At 43.4% G+C, this 19,794-nt stretch overlaps 1 protein-coding gene across 3 annotated transcripts in view; it reads right to left on the bottom strand.

The window, feature by feature from the left end:
* LOC129829262 (ATP-citrate synthase-like) overlaps positions 1-19,794 on the bottom strand; it is a 115,520-nt gene that overhangs the window by 83,811 nt on the left and 11,915 nt on the right. For all 3 annotated transcript variants that reach the window (XM_055890969.1, XM_055890971.1, XM_055890970.1), the window contains exons 4-10: positions 19,720-19,782; positions 18,163-18,353; positions 15,983-16,062; positions 13,824-13,954; positions 12,125-12,243; positions 2,255-2,391; positions 1,670-1,731 (exon numbers count right to left, since the gene is read on the bottom strand). In XM_055890969.1, coding sequence (XP_055746944.1) covers positions 1,670-1,731; positions 2,255-2,391; positions 12,125-12,243; positions 13,824-13,954; positions 15,983-16,062; positions 18,163-18,353; positions 19,720-19,782 — 783 coding nt within the window. The remainder of the gene's footprint in view (positions 1-1,669; positions 1,732-2,254; positions 2,392-12,124; positions 12,244-13,823; positions 13,955-15,982; positions 16,063-18,162; positions 18,354-19,719; positions 19,783-19,794) is intronic.

The raw sequence follows: 19,794 nt of genomic DNA, 5'->3' as shown, positions 1-19,794 counted from the left end.
ATCTTGCCTACAAATGTTTTAAACGTACTGTGTACTAATCATACTATATATGTACTGTTTAGTATAAAAGTATGCATTCAGCAACAAATAAACATACTAGGCTCACCCATACTAAGAAAGCGTCATCTAATGCTCAAACGTGTTGTTTCCCGCCATTCGTTAATTTTGCAACAGCCCATCCTCTTATCACAAATGGGTCTGAAAAGATGCACCTCTTCCTCAATAGAGTATGCAGCAAATACTAGATGAAGTCTAAATGAGTACACTACATGACCAAAAGTACGTGGACACCTGCTCGTCGAACATCTCATTCCAAAATCATGGGCATTAATATGGAGTTGGTCACCCCTTTGCTGCTAAAACAGCTACCACTCTTCTGGGAAGGTTTTCTACTGTAAGATGTTCGAACATTGCTGCGTAGACTTGCTTCCATTCAGCCACAAGAGCATTAGTGAGGTCAGGCACTGATGTTGGGCAATTATGCTTGGCTCGCAATCGGTGTTACAATTCATCCCAAAGGTGTTCGATGGGGATGAGTTCAGGGCTCTGTGCAGGCCAATCACATTCTTCCACACCGATCTCAAAAAAACATTTCTGTATGGACCTCACTTAGTGCACGGGGGCATTGTCATGCTGAAATAGGAAAGCACCTTCCCCAAACTGTAACCACAAAGTTGGAAACACATAATAGTCTAGAATGTCATTGTATGCTGTATCGTTAAGATTTCCCTTCACTGGAATTAAGGGGCAGAGCCTGAACCATGAAAAACAGCCCCAGACCATTATTCTTCCTCCACCAAACTTTACAGTTTGCACTGTGCATTCGGGCAGGTAGCGTTCTTCTGGCATCCGCCAAACCCAGTCTGTCGGACTGCCAGATGGTGAAGCGCGATTCATCAGTCCAGAGAACACGTTTCCACTGCTCCAGAGCCCAATGGTGGCGAGCTTTACACTACTCCAGCCGATGCTTGGTAATCTTAGGCTTGTGTGTGGCTGCTCGGCCATGGAAACCTATTTCATGAAGCTCCCGACGAACAGTTCTTGTGCTGACGTTTCTTCTAGAGGCAATTTGGAACTCAGTAGTGAGTGTTACAACCGAGGACAGGCAATTTTCAGCACTCGGCGGTTCCGTTCTGTGAGCCGTTCTGTGACCTACCGCGTCGCTGCTGAGCAGTTTTTGCTCCTAGACATTCCCACTTCACAATAACAGCACTTAATTGACCGGGGAAGCTGTAGCAGGGCAGAAATTTGATGACCTGACTTGTTGGAAAGGTGGCATCCTATGATGCCACGTTGAAAGTCAGAGGTCTTCAGTAAGGCCATTCTACTGCCAATGTTTGTTTATGGAGATTGCATGACTGTGCGCTTTATTTTATACACATGTCAGCAACAGGTGTGGCTGAAATAGCATAATCCACGAATTTGAAGGGGCGTCCACATACTTTGGTATATATAGAGTATGACATCCTGGCATTTAAAGCACTCTCAATGTTAGACATTTTACAAATTATACTATCTAGAACATGAGTAGAGGTATTTAGACAAGGCTAATGAATATATTTTCCATTACATATTACATTCAAGAGACTCATGCACATTCTGCACTCAGATTATGTCTGGCCCTATCAATGACACAGCAGTAGGGGAAGACCGTGTTTGGGCGCCTTACTTTGAACGTGGCCGCCACGTTTGTGAAGTTAGCGATGCTTCCTCCGATGATCAGCACTTTCCCTGACGAGGCAAAGATAGAAATGTGTTGTTAGTATTAATGCTGAGACTATCTAGTTTGACAATGCGGTAACACACGAAGAATTGAGCATGTGATAGAACTTAGTGCACCACTGAGTTAAATAGTCCTAACCAATGGAATTCGTCTGTGTCCAAAAGTTATTTAAGTGTAACTAGTAAAAAAACATCAACACATATTGCTCCGTATTTATTGATGAAAATTAATAAATGAATTAAGAAGATCCAACTCGGATCAAAAAGTTGGAATAGAGGCAGTGTACAGGAGCAATACAGTCTGTGGGACTTCTTGCTTCTACATGCATTGTTTTTTATGATGTAGCCCAAATGTAATATGAGCTGACTATGCCAACGTTGATTTCAAAACTATAAGAGGTGCAAGTGGGCAACCTTGGCGAGTTCCCAGGTGTAGGGTGAAGTTGCCACTAGACGTTGATCTTGAGTCAGTTCTGCATTTTCCTACTAATGGTTAAGGTTATAATTGGGGTAGGGGATGCTAAGCGCCCACCTTCGTGGTGCTTCTCTCTGGTCATAAGTGAGAGGATGGTCTTGGCGTAGTCATAGGTCTGTTGCTCGCTGGGCGCTCCAGAATATTCCCCGTAGTTGGCCAGCTCATCCACTCCACCCAGGTCACAGATGGTGTCACTACGTTCGAGGGGACAGGGGTCAGAGTCAAGGACAAGTGGACAAACGGCTCCCTATTGCCTTTACAGTACACTAACTTTGACCAGGGCCCATAGAGTAGTGCACTAGATAGGGAAAAGCGTGACATTTGGGACATGGTCAAAGTCATGCCCTGAGCTGCACGGGTTAGAAATGCAATTAGAAAGTCTCTTCAGTGCCAAAACCTCCAATGCAGCGCAACTGTTGTTTTCAGTAACACTGGGATCGATTCAAACTGAAAACTAAAGTGTAGCTGGGATCATAGAATTATAAATAACATTGCACTACAGGTAACAAGTCATTTTAATCTTTTCCAAATCCCAGTTGGAAGATTCCCTAAATCAGGAGCGAACAAGCAGGGTGGGAATCCTCCAACCGGCATTTCTGGAAAAAAACATCTGGATGACAGTATGTTTCTGCTCTCTTGCCAACTAAACTCGGCAAAAAAAGAAATGTCCTCTCACTGTCGGCTGCGTTTATTTTCAGCAAACTTAACATGTGTAAATATTTGTATGAACATAAGATTCAACAACAGACAAACTGAACAAGTTCCACAGACATCATCAATGGGATTGAGATACGGGTTCTTCGCTGGCCATGACAGGAAATCACGCACAGAACGAGCAGTACGGTTGGGGCCATTGTCATGCTGGAGGGTCATGTCAGGATGAGCCTGCAGGAAGGGTACCACATGGAAGGAGGAAGATACCTTCCCTGTAACGCACAGCGTTGAGATTGCCTGCAATGACAAGCTCAGTCCGATGACGCTGTGACACATCACCCCAGACCATGACGGACCCTCCACGTCGATCCTGCTCCAGAGTACAGGCCTCGGAGTAACGCTCATTCTTTCGACAATAAACGCGAATCCGACCATCACCCCTGGTGAGACAAAACCGCGACTCGTCAGTGAAGAGCACTTTTTGCCAGTCCTGTCCGGTCCAGCAACGGTGGGTTTGTGCCCATAGGGGACGTTGTTGCCGGTGATGTCTGGTGAGGACCTGCCTTACAACAGGCCTACAAGCCCTCCGTCCAGCCTCTCTCAGCCTATTCCGGACAGTCTGAGCACTGATTGAGGGATTGTGCGTACCTGGTGTAACTCGGGCAGTTGTTGTTACACGTGGTCTGCCACTGCTAGGACGATCAGCTGTCCATCCTGTCTCCCTGTAGCGCTGTCTTAGGCCTCTCACAGTACGGACAGTGCAATATATTGCCCTGGCCACATCTGCAGTCCTCATGCCTCCTTGCAGCATGCCTAAAGCATGTTCACGCAGATGAGCAGGGACCCTGGGCATAGTTCTTTTGGTATTTTTCAAAGTCAGCAGAAAGGCCTCTTTAGTGTCCTAAGTTTTCATAACTGTGACCTTAATTGCCTACCGTCTGTAAGTTGTTAGTGTCTTAACGACCGTTCCACAGGTGCATGTTCATTAATTGTTTGTGGTAAATTGAACAAGCATGGGAAACAGTGTTAAACCCTTTACAATGAAGATCTGAAGTTATTTGGAGTTTAACAAATTATCTTTGAAGGACTTTTTTTTTTGCTGAGTGTATTTATGGGACAGTTTGGCTCAACAATTAGGTAGTGGGCCGAAGCCGAAAAATGTGAAGTTGAATGAGCTGATTGTTTGTATACGTGACAGTGAAAAATTCTTATGACTATAAAAGTTTGAGACACCAATTCTTACACTCATGAAAAGTAGATTTCAATAGCGTCTGCCCAGGTAAATGCGGAACTGCTAAACTTGGAACCAACCAGAACTTCCGTACATACTCCTCATGATGAAGGAAGCAAATGTCCTGATTCTATCAACACAAGCTGCTGTCTGATGAAGAGGATCAGATATAGCTAGCTATAAGTAAATATCTGTTTGAGTGCACTTCAAATATAGCAGTGCACTTTAGGAGGTAACCATTTAGCCAATATATTGAAAGCTAGCCAATGTTACAGTTTGCCTAGCCAACTACTTTAAATGTCAATTTGTGTTTCATTAGCAATCTGTTAGTGAATAAAAAATGTTAATCATGTTTTGGCATCTCATTTCAAGTAACTAGCAGCAGGCTTGAAAACATTCAATCATATACTTTTCTTATAAACACAAATAAAAGTGTGTGTGTGTGTGTGTGTGTGTGTCATCAAATCAAATCAAATTTATTAGTCACATACACATGGTTAGCAGATGTTAATGCGAGTGTAGCGAAATGCTTGTGCTTCTAGTTCCGACAATGCAGTAATAACAACAAGTAATCTAACCTAACAATTCCGCAACTACTACCTTATACACGCAAGTGTAAAGGGATAAAGAATATGTACATAAAGATATATGAATGAGTGATGGTACAGACGGCATAGGCAAGGTGCAGTAGATGGTATAGAGTACGGTATATACCTATGAGATGAGTACTGTAGGGTATGTAAACATAAAGTGGCATAGTTTAAAGTGTCTAGTGGTCCATGTATTACATTAGATGGCAAGATGCAGTAGATGATATAGAGTACAGTATATACATATACATAAGAGATGTGTAATGTAGGGTATGTAAACATTATATTAGGTGGCATTGTTTAAAGTGGCTAGTGGTACATTTTTACATAATTTCCATCAATTCCCATTTTTAAGGTGGCTGGAGCTGAGTCAGTTTGTTGGCAGCGGCCGCTAAATGTTAGTGGTGGCTGTTTAACAGTCTGATGGCCTTGAGATAGAAGCTGTTTTTCAGTCTCTCGGTCCCTGCTTGGATGCACCTGTACTGACCTCGCCTTCTGGATGATAGCGGGGTGAACAGGCAGTGGCTTGGGTGGTTGTTGTCCTTGATGATCTTTATGGCCTTCCTGTGACATCGGGTGGTGTAGGTGTCCTGGAGGGCAGGTAGTTTGCCCCGGGTGATGCGTTCTGCCGACCTCACTACCCTCTGGAGAGCCTTACGGTTGTGTGCGGAGCAGTTGCCGTACCAGGCGGTGATACAGCCCGACAGGATGCTCTCGATTGTGCATCTGTAGAAGTTTGTGAGTGCTTTTGGTGACAAGCCGAATTTCTTCAGCCTCCTGAGGTTGAAGAGGCGCTGCTGCGCCTTCTTCACAACGCTGTCTGTGTGGGTGGACCAGTTCAGTTTGTCCGTGATGTGTACACCGAGGAACTTAAAACTTTCCACCTTCTCCACTACTGACCCGTCGATGTGGATAGGGGGGTGCTCCCTCTGCTGTTTCCTGAAGTCCACAATCATCTCCTTTGTTTTGTTGACGATGAGTGTGAGGTTATTTTCCTGACACCACACTCCGAGGGCCCTCACCTCCTCCCTGTAGGCCGTCTCGTCGTTGTTGGTAATCAAGCCTACCACTGTAGTGTCGTCCGCAAACTTGATGATTGAGTTGGAGGCGTGCATGGCCACGCAGTCGTGGGTGAACAGGGAGTACAGGAGAGGGCTCAGAACGCACCCTTGTGGGGCCCCAGTGTTGAGGATCAGCGGGGTGGAGATGTTGTTACCTACCCTCACCACCTGGGGGCGGCCCGTCAGGAAGTCCAGGACCCAGTTGCACAGGGCGGGGTCGAGACCCAGGGTCTCGAGCTTGATGACGAGTTTGGAGGGTACTATGGTGTTAAATGCTGAGCTGTAGTCGATGAACAGCATTCTCACATAGGTATTCCTCTTGTCCAGATGGGTTAGGGCAGTGTGCAGTGTGGTTGCGATTGCGTCGTCTGTGGACCTATTGGGTCGGTAAGCAAATTGGAGTGGGTCTAGGGTGTCAGGTAGGGTGGAGGTGATATGGTCCTTGACTAGTCTCTCAAAGCACTTCATGATGACGGAAGTGAGTGCTACGGGGCGGTAGTCGTTTAGCTCAGTTACCTTAGCTTTCTTGGGAACAGGAACAATGGTGGCCCTCTTGAAGCATGTGGGAACAGCAGAATGGGCTAAGGATTGATTGAATATGTCCGTAAACACACCAGCCAGCTGGTCTGCGCATGCTCTGAGGACGCGGCTGGGAATGCCGTCTGGGCCTGCAGCCTTGCGAGGGTTAACACGTTTAAATGTTTTACTCACCTCGGCTGCAGTGAAGGAGAGCCCGCAGGTTTTGGTAGTGGGCCGTGTCAGTGGCACTGTATTATCCTCAAAGCGGGCAAAAAAGGTATTTAGCCTGTCTGGGAGCAAGACATCCTGGTCCGCGACGGGGCTGGTTTTCTTTTTGTAATCCGTGATAGACTGTAGACCCTGCCACATACCCCTTGTGTCTGAGCTGTTGAATTGCGATTCAATTTTGTCTCTGTACTGAGACTTAGCCTGTTTGATAGCCTTGCGGAGAGAATAGCTACACTGTGTGTATTCGGTCATGTTTCCGGTCACCTTGCCCTGGTTAAAAGCAGTGGTTCGCGCTTTCAGTTTCACGCGAATGCTGCCGTTAATCCACGGTTTCTGGTTTGGGAATGTTTTAATCGTTGCTCTGGGTACGACATCGTCAATGTACTTCCTAATGAACTCGCTCACCGAATCAGCATATTCTTCAATGTTGTTGTTGGACGCCGTGCGGAACATATTCCAATCCGCGTGATCGAAGCAGTCTTGAAGCGTGGATTCAGATTGGTCGGACCAGCGTTGAACAGACCTGAGCGAGGGAGCTTGTAGTTTTAATTTCTGTTTGTAGGCTGGAATCAACAAAATGGAGTCGTGGTCAGCTTTTCCGAAAGGAGGGCGGGGGAGGGCCTTATATGCGTCGCGGAAGTTAGTATAGCAATGGTCCAGAGTTCTGCCAGCCCTGGTCGGACAATCGATGTGCTGATAGAATTTAGGGAGTTTTGTTTTTAGATTAGCCTTGTTAAAATCCCCAGCTACGATGAATGCAGCCTCAGGGTGTGTGGTTTCCAGTTTACAGAGAGTCAGATAGAGTTCGTTCAGGGCCATCGATGTGTCTGCTTGGGGGGGAATATATACGGCTGTGATTATGACCGAAGAGAATTCCCTTGGTAGATAATGCGGTCTACATTTGATTGTGAGGAGTTCTAGATCAGGTGAACAGAATGACTTGAGTTCCTGAGTGTTGTTATGATGGTCACACCACGTCTCGTTAATCATGAGGCATACCCCCCTGCCCCTCTTCTTACCAGAAAGATGTTTGTTTCTGTCTGCGCGATGCGTGAAGAAACCAGCTGGCTGCACCGACTCCGTTAGCGTCTTTTGAGTTAGCCATGTTTCCGTGAAGCAGAGCACGATGCAATCCCTGATGTCTCTCTGGAAAGTTACCCGTGCTCGGATTTCATCGACCTTATTGTCAAGAGACTGGACATTGGCGAGTAGTATGCTAGGGAGTGGAGCGCGATGTGCTCGTCTCCGAAGCCTGACCAGGAGACCGCTACGTTTGCCCCTTTTTCGGCGTCGTGTAGCTTCGCCGGCTGGGATCAGGTCCATTGTATTGGGTGGAAGGCAAGACACTGGATCCGTTTCGGGAAAGTCATATTCCTGGTAGGAACGGTGGTTAGTTGACGTTAATCGTATATTCAGTAGTTCCTCCCGGCTGTATGTAATGAAATCTAAGATCACCCGGGGTACCAATGTAAGAAATAACACATAGAAAAACAAAATACTGCATATTTTCCAAGGAACGCGAAGCGAGGCAGCCATCTCGCTCGGCGCCGGAAGTAGGAACAGCTGCATAGTAATATTAGCCACTATATATGGCATAGCCTACATATAAGGCATCATTTGTAATACATGTAGATGAGTTCTCAAATAGCAGCTGCCCAATACCATGGTAGGCATGCATAATGCTGGATGCATTGCAATTTAAGATCTGGAGAATCTTATAGTGTGTAGTACTGTAGAAAAAGCAGTTGGGAAAATGTTTGTTCAGTGAATGTGAGTATATTTAGGTGGTTTGAATGATTAGCTTTCCTATTAACCTTCTAAAAGCTGATGTGCCAGAATCTGGCCAATCCATTCATTGTTCTACTAACTATGACACAGTGTGGGGCATGTTTTCCACAATATACGTTTCATGCATATACATTCGAACAAAGTACACCATCACTAATAGTTTACCAGTTATTGAGTAGAGAGATAAATAGCAAAGGTGTCTCAGGCAGTTTAAGTATCTAAATACTGTGCATTCAGAAAGTATTCAGACCACTTGACTTCTTCCACATCACAACCTTGCTCTAAAAATGGATGAACCCCCCCCCCCCCCAATACCCCATAATGACAAATCAAAAATGTATATATATTTTTTTAAATGCTGAAATATTACATTTAGATAAGTATTTAGGCCAATTACTCAGTATTTTACTGAAGCACCTTTGACAGCGATTACAACCGTGTCTTCTTTGGTATGACGCTAAAGCCTCGCACACCTGTAGTTGGGGAGTTTCTCCTATTCTTCACTGCAGATCCTCTCAAGCTCCATTAATCTCTCCAGAGATGTTTGATCGGGTTAAAGTGCGGGCTCTGGCAGGGCCACTCAAGGACATTCCGACATGTCCCGAAGCCACTACTGCGTTGTCTTGGCTGCGTGCTTAGGGTCGCTGTCCAGTTGGAAGGTGAACCTTATCCTTGATGAAAACTGGGTCTCTCTTTACTTTATTCCGTTCATCTTTCTCTCAATCTTGACTAGTCTCCTGGTCTCTGCTGCTGAAAAACATCCCCACAGCATGATGTTGCCACTACCATGCTTCACCGTAGGGATGGTGTCAGGTTTCCTCCAAACGTGACACTTGGCATTCAGGCCAAAGAGTTCAATCTTGGTTTTATCAGACCAGAGCATCTTGTTTCCCATGGTCTAAGAGTCCTTTAGGTGCCTTTTGACAAACTTCAAGCGGGCTGTCATGTTCCTTTTACTGAGGAGTGGCATCCGTTTGGCCACTACCATAAAGGCTTCACTGGGGGAGTGCTGCAGAGATGGTTGTCCTTCTGGAAGGTTCTCCCATCTGAACAGCAGAACTCTAGAACTATGTCAGAGTGACCATCGGTTCTTGGTCACCTCCCTGACCAAGGCACTTCTCCCCCGATTGCTCAGTTTGGCAAGGCAGCCAGCTCTAGGAAGAGTCTTGGTGGTTCCAATCTTCTTCCATTAAAGAATGATGGAGGCTACTGTGTTCTTGGGGACCTTCAATGTTGCAGACATTTTTTGGTACCCTCTCCAGATTTGTGCAGCGACATAATCTTGTCTGAGCTCTACGGACAACTCCTTCGACCGCATGGCTTGGTTTTTGTTCTGACATGCAATGTCAACTGTGGTACCTTATGTAGAAGTGAGTGCATTTCCAAATCATGTCCAATCAATTGAAATCACCACAGGTGGACTCCAATCAAGAAACATCAAGGATGATCAACGCAAACAGGATGCACCGGAGCTCAATTTTGAGTCTCATAGCAAAGGGTATGAATACTTATGTAAATAAAGGTATGTTTTTATTTTATTTATACATTTTGCAAAAATATCTAAAATCCTGTTTTTGCTTTATCATTATGGGGTACTGCGTGTAGATGGATGAAAAAAAAACTATTTTTAGAAAAAGCCTGTAACTTAACAAAATGTGGAAAAAGGGAACGGTCTGAATACTTTCTGAATGCCCTATATAGTGTAACCTATCAAATGCCGGGGAGGGCACAATCTTACAATGGTGCAGTCCAGAAATAAGAGCTTTAACATCTATGCCGAAAGCCTGGGCCTCTGATGGAGACTGTAGAACTGTCATCAACGCATGTTTCAGTATTCTCCCTTCTCTCAAGGAGCATGTGTGTGCCCAGGCCCCATATGCGTTTCGAAAGGATTTGGATAAGAGGGTCTGCTAAATGACTAAAATGTCAAATGAAAGGATCCCACCCAGGTCACCAATGTAGCGGACCGTTGTAGACAGACAAGTGCCTCAGCAGAATGCAATCTAAAGCTTGCGTGATTCAGAGATGAGAACTCTACCATCTATGGCAAAAGACTGGGCTCCTGACGGGGACAATACAATTACGGGAATCCTCCAACAGTATGTTACAAATGTAAAATAATATGTTTGTCCCCTGTATGGTAGGAAAATTACAAGATTATGTTTTAATACTGTTAATGCATCGAATAGCTTTGATGGGTACTCTCTCATCTGTGTCAGTGGGACCGAGTTGGGCCTCTGCGCTAGCAATTTATTTATAATGGCTTGGTGATAAAACCTATAGCCTGCATTCCATAGAATGAGTTGGTATTTGTATACTGTGAGGTACCAGGGACAAGATGTCTCTGGTGTGGACGGCTGATTGGAGGAACCTTGTCTTAGGGGCCAAACCCTGATTTCTAAACAAATGGAACAGTCTTCTATCTGCTATCTGGCTGGGGGATACACCTTTCTCACATACAAATCCTAACCTTTTGACCTATTCCACAGACATCTGTTGTTTGTCACGTATTCGGGAGGATGTCTTAACTATAAAATACTGTGGCTCAATTCTGCTCGTTGAGCTCTCGGCATCACACTTCAGAGTGTGGGATCGACCAGCTTAATTATTGAAAAAAAATCAATTAAATAAAGATGATTGTTTGAAATTAAAAAGTCTATCTCCTTTGAATCAGAAATAATACACGACACCTGTTAAACTGATTCTACACTGAATTTAGTCTTTAAAGTGCTCAAAGAAGCACATGTATTTGCAGTTGTTCAACAAAGAAAAGACAGGCAAACGCATATGTGGTCTCAATGTCTAAATAGTGACGCAGGCCTAGCTCAAACAGCAGTAGGATGGTTCTCCTCACAGCCCATGCTTGGTGAATAGCACTTGGTTGATCTCTGAAAGAGACACAGGAGAGCTGAATAGATCATGTGAGACAAACGTGAGAGACGAGAATTAATCAAATAAAATCACTGCAGAGGAAAGTAAGGGCTTGTAAGTGAGCATTTCATAGTAAGGTTGTATTTGGCACACTTGACAAATAAAATTCGATTTGTAGTTTGTGAGCTAGAAAATAAACATCCTGACAGTCTGAGTCAGGGTGCTCTGCCACCAACTATTGACAGGGATAATGAGACATTTCTTATTTGTCAGTATGAATGAAATTAGTGGGTCCTGCCTTGACAATTAGATTTACACTACTTGTCCTACAGATTTTTGTCTTAAATTATTACTTGGAATAAACAGAGCTAAAACGCTCCTTGTCCCAGAATGATATGCTAGTGATATTTTCTCCTGCTAGCTAGCAACGGATCTACTTGTTGTAACTCGCTAGGAAACTACCAAGCTAGCTCCAATACTAAGGTTGCTGTGTTTTAAGTTGGGAGTAATTTTACAGCTTGCATTGATTATATCACATTTATATAACTAAATAGTTGGGTTACAAAAAAATAAAATAAAATACTTCACCTGATAGCAGTTGGTCAGACGGAGATCTCTTAAGATGTCACCAGCTGTCTACAACCTTAGATATGTTTAACGTGATTTGTAGACTTGATCAGCAGAGATCGTACCATGGATAGTACACAAGTTTTGATCGATTTACAGTTTGGTACTCGGCGGTGTTTGCCTGTCCAGCTAACGAACAAAACTATTTTGAAAAATGTGCACAAATTGAGATGGCCAACAAATGGAAATGAACTCATCCAGCTCATCCCTCAACAGAGATCGATCATTTCGAAAGCTAAAGCAGATAGCTTGCTATGGCCCACCACCTAAATGACAGGCAAGGTGTTGGCAGGAACACAAACAGATCTGGGACTAGGCTAGGAACTTCAGGAAAGTTTCTGGAATTTTGCAAGCCTACCTGTAGACTACGGAGGCTCCTCCACCTGCCACCATTGTCCAGATCCTTCCCAGGGGGTTCAGGATGGTGAGCTTCAGACTGGCCCCGCTCTTCGCATCCAAATCCGCGATGTAAGCCTCCTAGAATAGGTAGACAAGGATGTGTCACTAGGGCATATACTCTGTATCTGAGGGTAGCAGAAACATCTTAGTCACAGCTTAATTACCCCACCAATATCTATGCAAGTTGTTAGTTCCATGGATTGCAAGTTCTCATGAAAAGAAAAGGATAAAACTTATTTCAATTGAATGCTGGAGAACCCGAGCCATCGGCCTGGGGAAACAAGCAAAACCATTATCTTAGAGAACTGTCAGTTATTTCTGGTGCCATATGTACAATATCAAGCTTCTCATAGTAGGGGTGGAAATCTAGGATCAGGTCCTCACTGTCCATGTAATCTTATTCATTGTGGTTCAAAAGGCAAAACTGATCCTAAAATCATCACTCCTACCCTGAGACTCTTGATATATACACTAAAGTATGTGGACACCCCTTCAAATTAGTGGAATCGGCTATTTCATCAATGGGTGTTGTTGAAAGGTGTATAAAATCGAATACACAGCCATGCAATCTCCATAGACAAAGATTGGCAGTAGAATGGCCTTACTGAAGAGCTCAGTGACTTTCAACATGACACTGTCATAGGATGCCACCTTTCCAACAAGTCAGTTCGTCAGATTTCTGCCCTCCTAGAGATGCCCCAGTCAACTGTAAGTGCTTTGATCATGGCGTAAACATGTCTGAGCAACAATGGCTCAGCCGCAAAGTGGTAGACCACACAAGCGCACAGAATGGGACCGCCGAGTAACAATTGTCTGTCCTCGGTTGCAACACTCACTACTAAGTTGCAAACTGCCTCTGGAAGCATCGAAAGCACAATAACTGTTCATCGGGAGCTTCATGAAATGGGTTTCCATGGCCGAGCAGCTGCATGGAAAACCACACAAGCCCAAGTTCACCATGCGCAAGCGTCGGCTGGAGAAGTGTAAAGCGCGCCGCTATTGGACTCTGGAGCAGTGGCAAAGCTTTCTCTTTAGTGATGAATCATTCTTCACCATCTGGCAGTCCGAGGGACGAATCTAGATTTGGCGGATGCCAGGAGAATGCTACCTGCCCCAATGCGTAGTGCCAACTGTAAAGTTCAGTGGAGGTAGAATAATAATGCTCTGGGGCTGTTCTTCAAGGTTCGGGCTATGTCCCTTAGCTCTAGTGAAGGGAAATCTTAACACTACAGCATACAATGACATTCTAGACGATTCTGTGATTCCAAATTTTTGGCAACAGTTTGGGGAAGGCCCTTTCCTGAATGACAAAAAAGCGAGGTCCATACAGAAATGGTTTGTCAAGATAGATGGGGTCAAGTTCTACCACACCAAACACCTTTGGGCTGAACTGGAACGCCGACTGCGAGCCAGGCTTACTGCCCAACATCAGTGCCCGACCACACTATTGCTTGTTGCTGAATGGAAGCAAGTCCACGCAGCAATGTTCCAACATCTAGTGGAAAGCCTTCCCGGGAAGAGTGGAGGCTGTTACAGCAGCAAAGGGGGGACCAACTCGATATGAACACCCATGATTTTGGAATGAGATGTTCAACGAGCAGGTGTCCATGTACTTTTGGCCATGTAGTGTACATTTGTAGACCCTCGGTCCAACTCACCTCGGGGTAGGCTTCTCTCCCAAAGGGTGGGGGGAACTCCACGTCACCCCACTTCGCCTTACAGATGTAGTCAGCTGTGGCATCAATTTTGGCTGCCATGTCGAGGACAAACACGCCATCTTGGTTGACCACTGGAGAGAAAAAGAAATGCCATGATATATCAATGGAGAGTTAAAGACGACAGCTGATTTACATTGAGGAATTCAAAGTGAGAGGTACTGCTGAGCCGTTGCTGTGGGAGCTTGGTTGTAAAAGCCTGGCTTTAAGGCATTTTCACATATTTCAAGCAGGTCCAGATCTCATTTGCATTTCATATACTCTTTAACGCAGAACGGGATACTACAGTAAAAAAATATATATATAGTTACATATCGGGATATTATATGCCAATATATTGTATCGACAATATTGTGTGCTAATTTGCTGTACTTGCACCAAAGGTCCTGTATTTTTCCTAAATACAGTGCCTTCAAAGTATTCATACCCCTTGACGTTCTCCACATTTCGTTGTGTGAATCCATTTTAAATTAAGACTAAATTGAGATTTGTCATCACTGGCCTACACACAATACCCCATAAGGTCAAAGTGGAATTATGTTTATCACATTTTTACAAATGAAAAGCTGAAATGTCTTTAGTCAGTAAGTATTCAACCCCTTTGTTATGGAAAGCCAAAGTTAAGGACGAAAATGTGCTTAAGGTACTTAAGAAGTTGCATGGACAATAGTGTTTAACACGATTTTTTTTAATGACTACCTCATCTCTGCACACCACACATACAATTAGCTGTTCAAAAAAAAAAAGACATTGAATATCCCTTTGAGCATGGTGAAGCAATTACACTTTGGATGGTGTATTAATAAACCCAGTCACTACAAAGATACAGGCGTCCTTCCTAACTCAAATTGCCAGAGAGGAAGGAAACCGCTCAGGGATTTCACCATGAGGCCAATGGGGACTTAAAAACGGTTGAAGTTTAATGGCTATGAAAAACTGAGGATGGATCAACAACATTTTAAGTACTCCGCAATACCAACGTAATTGACAAGACTGAAAAGAAGGAAGCCTGTACAGAATAAAAGTATTCCAAAACGTTCATTCTGTTTTCAACAAGCACTAAAGTAATACTGCAAAAAAAGTTGGCAAAGAAATTAACTATTTGTCCTGAATACAAAGTGCTATTGGATTTGCCCACAACATACAACACATTACTGGGTACCACTCTCCATATTTTCAAGCATAGTGGTGGCTGCATCATGTAATTGTTAAGAGAGTTGTTCAGAATAAAAAAAATAAACGGAATGGAGCGAAGCACAGGCATAATCCTAGAGGAAAACCTGGTTCAGTCTGCTTTCCACCAGACAGTGGGAGATTAATTCACCTTTCAGCAGGAAAATAACCTAAAACAAGGCCAAATATACACTGGAGCTGCTTACCAAGAAGATCATAAATGTTCCTGAGTGGCCGAGCTACAATTGACAAATCTGCTTAAATATTTTTGCAAGACCTGAAAATGGTTGTCTAGCAATGATAAACAACCAAATTTGACAGAGCTTGCAGCATTTTGAAAATAATAAAAATGGGCAAATGTTGCACAATCCAGGTGTGGAAAGCTGTTAGAGACGTACCTAGAAAGTGTTTCTACAAATGATTTACTTATGTAAATGAGATATTTTGGCATTTATTTTTCAACAAATTTGCTTACATTTCTAAAAACATGTTTTCACCGTCATTATTGGGTGAGAGAAATGATTTTTTATCCATTTTGAATTCACACTAACAACAAAATATGGAATAAGTCATGGGGTATGAATACTTTTTGAAGGCACTGTAGCTTGTTCTCCATCTCTTTTTAAATAAGGAGCAACTTTGTTTTCAGCTACTTTATTTCCATGACTGATCAAAACTAATTCTCATGGCTCTCGCTTGTCCCGCTGCAGCAGGCATATGGTGAGCAGTATGTTTGAAACATCGAATTGCAATACATAACTTATGGGCACCTATGCGATGATATTGCGATAATATCGTATCGTGAGGTCTCTAGCAACTCCCAGCCCAAGTACCAAAAGATCCAGGATCCGAACCCATACAGGGATATATGATCGCATCCTTAGTTAAACGTCCAAGTAAAATAGCCTTAGTAAAACAAGTTGACTTACCCAGTGGGTTGATCTCCAGGTAAGTGAAGTAAAGGTCCTCATACAGGTTAAAGAGACCCACAACAAAACTGACCAGGACCCTGCATACAACAAACATCAACAGTTTAGATCAGAGGAGAGCCATCTTGGGAAACTGCATATAAGACCACATGGAAAACTGTAGACAAGATGTCTCTTTAAATTGGGTTCAATAATAAACTAAAATGTTAGTAGGAAATAAAAATGACTCCCCATTACTATGTAATGGTTAGAATGTGTGTCCCCCAAATGGCAGTCTTATCCCTATAAAATCAGGGGTCTTCAAGTCTTACCATACGAGGTCCGGAGCCTGCCGGTTCTATCCTACCTGATAATTAATTGCACCCACCTGGTGTTCCTGGTCTACAGTAAATCAATGCCTGATTAGAGCGGAAAAGTGCACTATATATGGAATATTGTGCCATTTGGTATGCACACAATGAGTTTACAGAATACTAAACAGTCATCACTTAAACTTCGGGAACCCCTCAGGGTGAAACATTGAGCTAGTCCACACATCGAGAAAACAAGCATCTCAAATGGCACCCTATTCCCTAAATAGTGCACTACTTTTGATCTGGGCCCCTAGGTCAAAAGTAGTGCACTATATTGTGGACACAGAGCAATAACCTTGGATGAGTGGTCCCGTGTGGCTCAGTTGGTAGAGCATGGCGCTTGCAACGCCAAGGTTGTGGGTTCATTCCCCACGGGGGGACCAGGATGAATATGTATAAACTTTCCAATTTGTAAGTCGCTCTGGATAAGAGCGTCTGCTAAATGACTTAAATGTAAATGAGTCCTAAATGGCACTCAATACCCTATATATAGTGCACTACTTAGGGAATAGCGGTGCAGATTGGGACGTATCAAAGTTAATTTCACTGTGTCCACTGTCCAGCCTAATGTGGAGTGCATTGCCTATAAACACTATAAATAACTGAGGTATGTAATTGAGTCAGACTCTTCTTGTCATGGGTGGGAAAGTGGATTAAGAGACCACAGACACAGCAGGAAATGTTAATTATGGGCTCCCGAGTGGCGCAACGGTCTAAGTCACTGCATCTCAGTGCTTGACGCGTCACTACAGACACCCTGGTTCGATTCCTAACTGTATCACAGCCGGCCGTGATTGGGAGTCCCATAGGGCAGCGCACAATTGGCCCAGCGTCGTCCGGGTTTGGCCGGCGAAGGCTGTAATTATAGATAATAATAATTTCTTCTTAACTGACTTGCCTAGTTAAATAAAGGTTAAATAAAAATAAAAAGTACTCCCACTAGTTCACCACAGAATGTTGAGGGGGACACCATAATACCACAAATCACTAAACCTCAAGTCAGTCAAATCCCAAAGTACCTAGCATTAAGTGAAAAGCAAACGTTAGTGGCATAAAAAAGTCCAGTGCGGGTTTCAAAGAAAAAGCCTTTCATGTGTGGGCTAATTAGTAAGTCATTATTAAAATAAACCAATGCGTATCGGTTAACGCTTTCATCAGGGCCTCTCAATACCTAGAATTGTAGTCTGAGTCCTTCATATTCAAGTCCGAGTAGAGTCACGAGTCCCTTGGTATTGCTAAAAGATGCGGTCCAACAAACTTTGAAACTACATTTCCTAACACAGAAAGTGAAATGGCTTGGTGATGAGCATTGCAGGTTCATCGTTCTACTGAAACATTTTAAAGGGTTTGTGACTAAGGAGGTTTCAGTGTATATATGCCTGCAGCTGAAAGCAAGGGCTGGGCAAAGGACAGACTTTCTCAATGCAAAAATGCAAAATCAACCTCCCTCATTTTTTGTGGCATTGGCAGTTGAGCGTCAGGTATCTGTGAGCGTTGGTGATTGGATATTTCACACCATAAATATTTTGAAGCTTAAAAAATGTGAGCTGAAAAAAAAATAGGACTCAACTCTGTAACCCCTGTATAGCTTTTGCTTTAAAGCAGGGGTGTCAAACTCAAATCCTTGAGGGCTGAGTGTCTGCGGGTTTTCACACCGCGCATGTATGTGATTTATCATTTAAGGTAATTGATTTGTTAGAAACTATCCTCACCTGGTTGTCTAGGTTTGAACTGGGCATGAACTAAAAGGAAATAACAAAAACCATCAGACACTGCCCTCCAGTGATTGAGTTTGACACACCTGAACCGCGGCTCTCGGTCACTTACTCTTTCTTGTCGTCTGGGACATGCATGAAGAGCTGCTCCTTGACAGAGTCCTCGCTCAGCTTGTCGTCCACTCCCACCAGCAGCCTCTGGGCCTTGGCGTCTACGTCCCCCACATCAACGCCTCCCTCGTGGTGGAAGAGCACGTGGTCGCCCTCTCGGGCGGCGTAGATGCATATGTAGAACTCCTCCTCCTGCGGAGCACAAAGGGAGCAGTAAGGGAGGGAGTAAAAGTTAGAGGGAGCAGAGGTAGATTGTTTTGACAGTTATATTACAGTGCATTCAGAAACTATTCAGATCCCTTTACTTTTTCCAAATGTTCTTATGTTACAGCCTTATTCTAAAATGGATTAAATAGATTGTTCCCCTCAATCTACACACAATACCCCATAACGAAAAACTAAAACAAATGTATAAACCAAAAAAACTGAAATCTCACATTTACATAAATATTCAGACCCTTTACTCAATACTATGTTGTAGCACCATTGAGGCATGGCTTTTGCTCTATCAGAGTGACCATGCGGTTCTTTGTCAACTCCCTGACCAAGGCCCTTGTCCCCCGATTGCTCAGTTTGGCCGGTTAGCCAGCTCTAGGAAGAGTCTTGGTTGTTCCAAACTTCATCCATTTAAGAATGAAGGCCACTGTGTTCTTGGGAACCATCAATGCTGAAGAAATGTTTTGGTACCCTTCCCTAGATCTGTGCCTCGACACAATCCTGGCTCGGAGCTCTATGGAGTTCCTTCGACCTCATGGCTTGGTTTTTGCTCTGACATGCACTGTCAACTATGGGATATAAACAGGTGTGTGCCTTTCCAAATCATGTCCAATCAATTGAATTTAACACAGGTGGAAAAAGGGAAGGGGTCTGAATGCTTTCCAAATGCACTTTAAGATTAGGTTACATTACAGCCTTATTCTAAAATGGATTAAATAAAACATTTTCCTCATCAATATACACACAATACCCCATGATGACAAAGCAAAAAACAGCTTAAGAAATGTTTGCATATTTATTACAAATAAAAACAGAAATACCTTATTCACATAAGTATTCACACCCTTTGCTTTAAGATTCGAATTTAGCTCAGGTGCATCCTGTTTCAATTGATCATCCTTGAGATGTTTCTAAAACTTGATTGGAGTCCACCTGTGTTAAATTCAATTGATTGGACATGATTCAGAACCCTCGACTTTTTCCTAATTTTGTTACATTAAAGCCTTATTCTAAAATGGAAGCAAAGGGTCTGAATACTTACGTAAATAATGCATGTTTGTTTTATATTTTGAATAAACTTTCAAATGTTTCTAAAAACCTGTTTTCATTTGTCATTATGGGGTATTGAGTGTAGATATAAAGATTTTTTTTATTTATTTCATCCATTTTAGAATAAGGCTGTAAAGTAACAAAATCTGGAAAAAGTCAAGGGGTCTGAAAACTTTGTATATGGATATGGGCATGTGAACGCACACACACAACTGTTAGCATGGTTACTTGCCTACTATACACCTACCTCACCTCATAGGTAAGATATTTAAGACAACCTCACACAAATTACCTGTGTATGTGCAACAAACGGTTCAATGAGAAAGTTCTTCAGGATGCCTTTCGCTTTTGCCACCTGGTGAGAAAC

Source organism: Salvelinus fontinalis, chromosome 30 (genome assembly GCF_029448725.1).
Source record: "Salvelinus fontinalis isolate EN_2023a chromosome 30, ASM2944872v1, whole genome shotgun sequence".
Taxonomy (NCBI): domain Eukaryota; kingdom Metazoa; phylum Chordata; class Actinopteri; order Salmoniformes; family Salmonidae; genus Salvelinus; species Salvelinus fontinalis.
The sequence above is the reverse complement of the archived record's forward strand: the minus strand, read 5'-3'. Positions and strand labels throughout refer to the sequence as shown.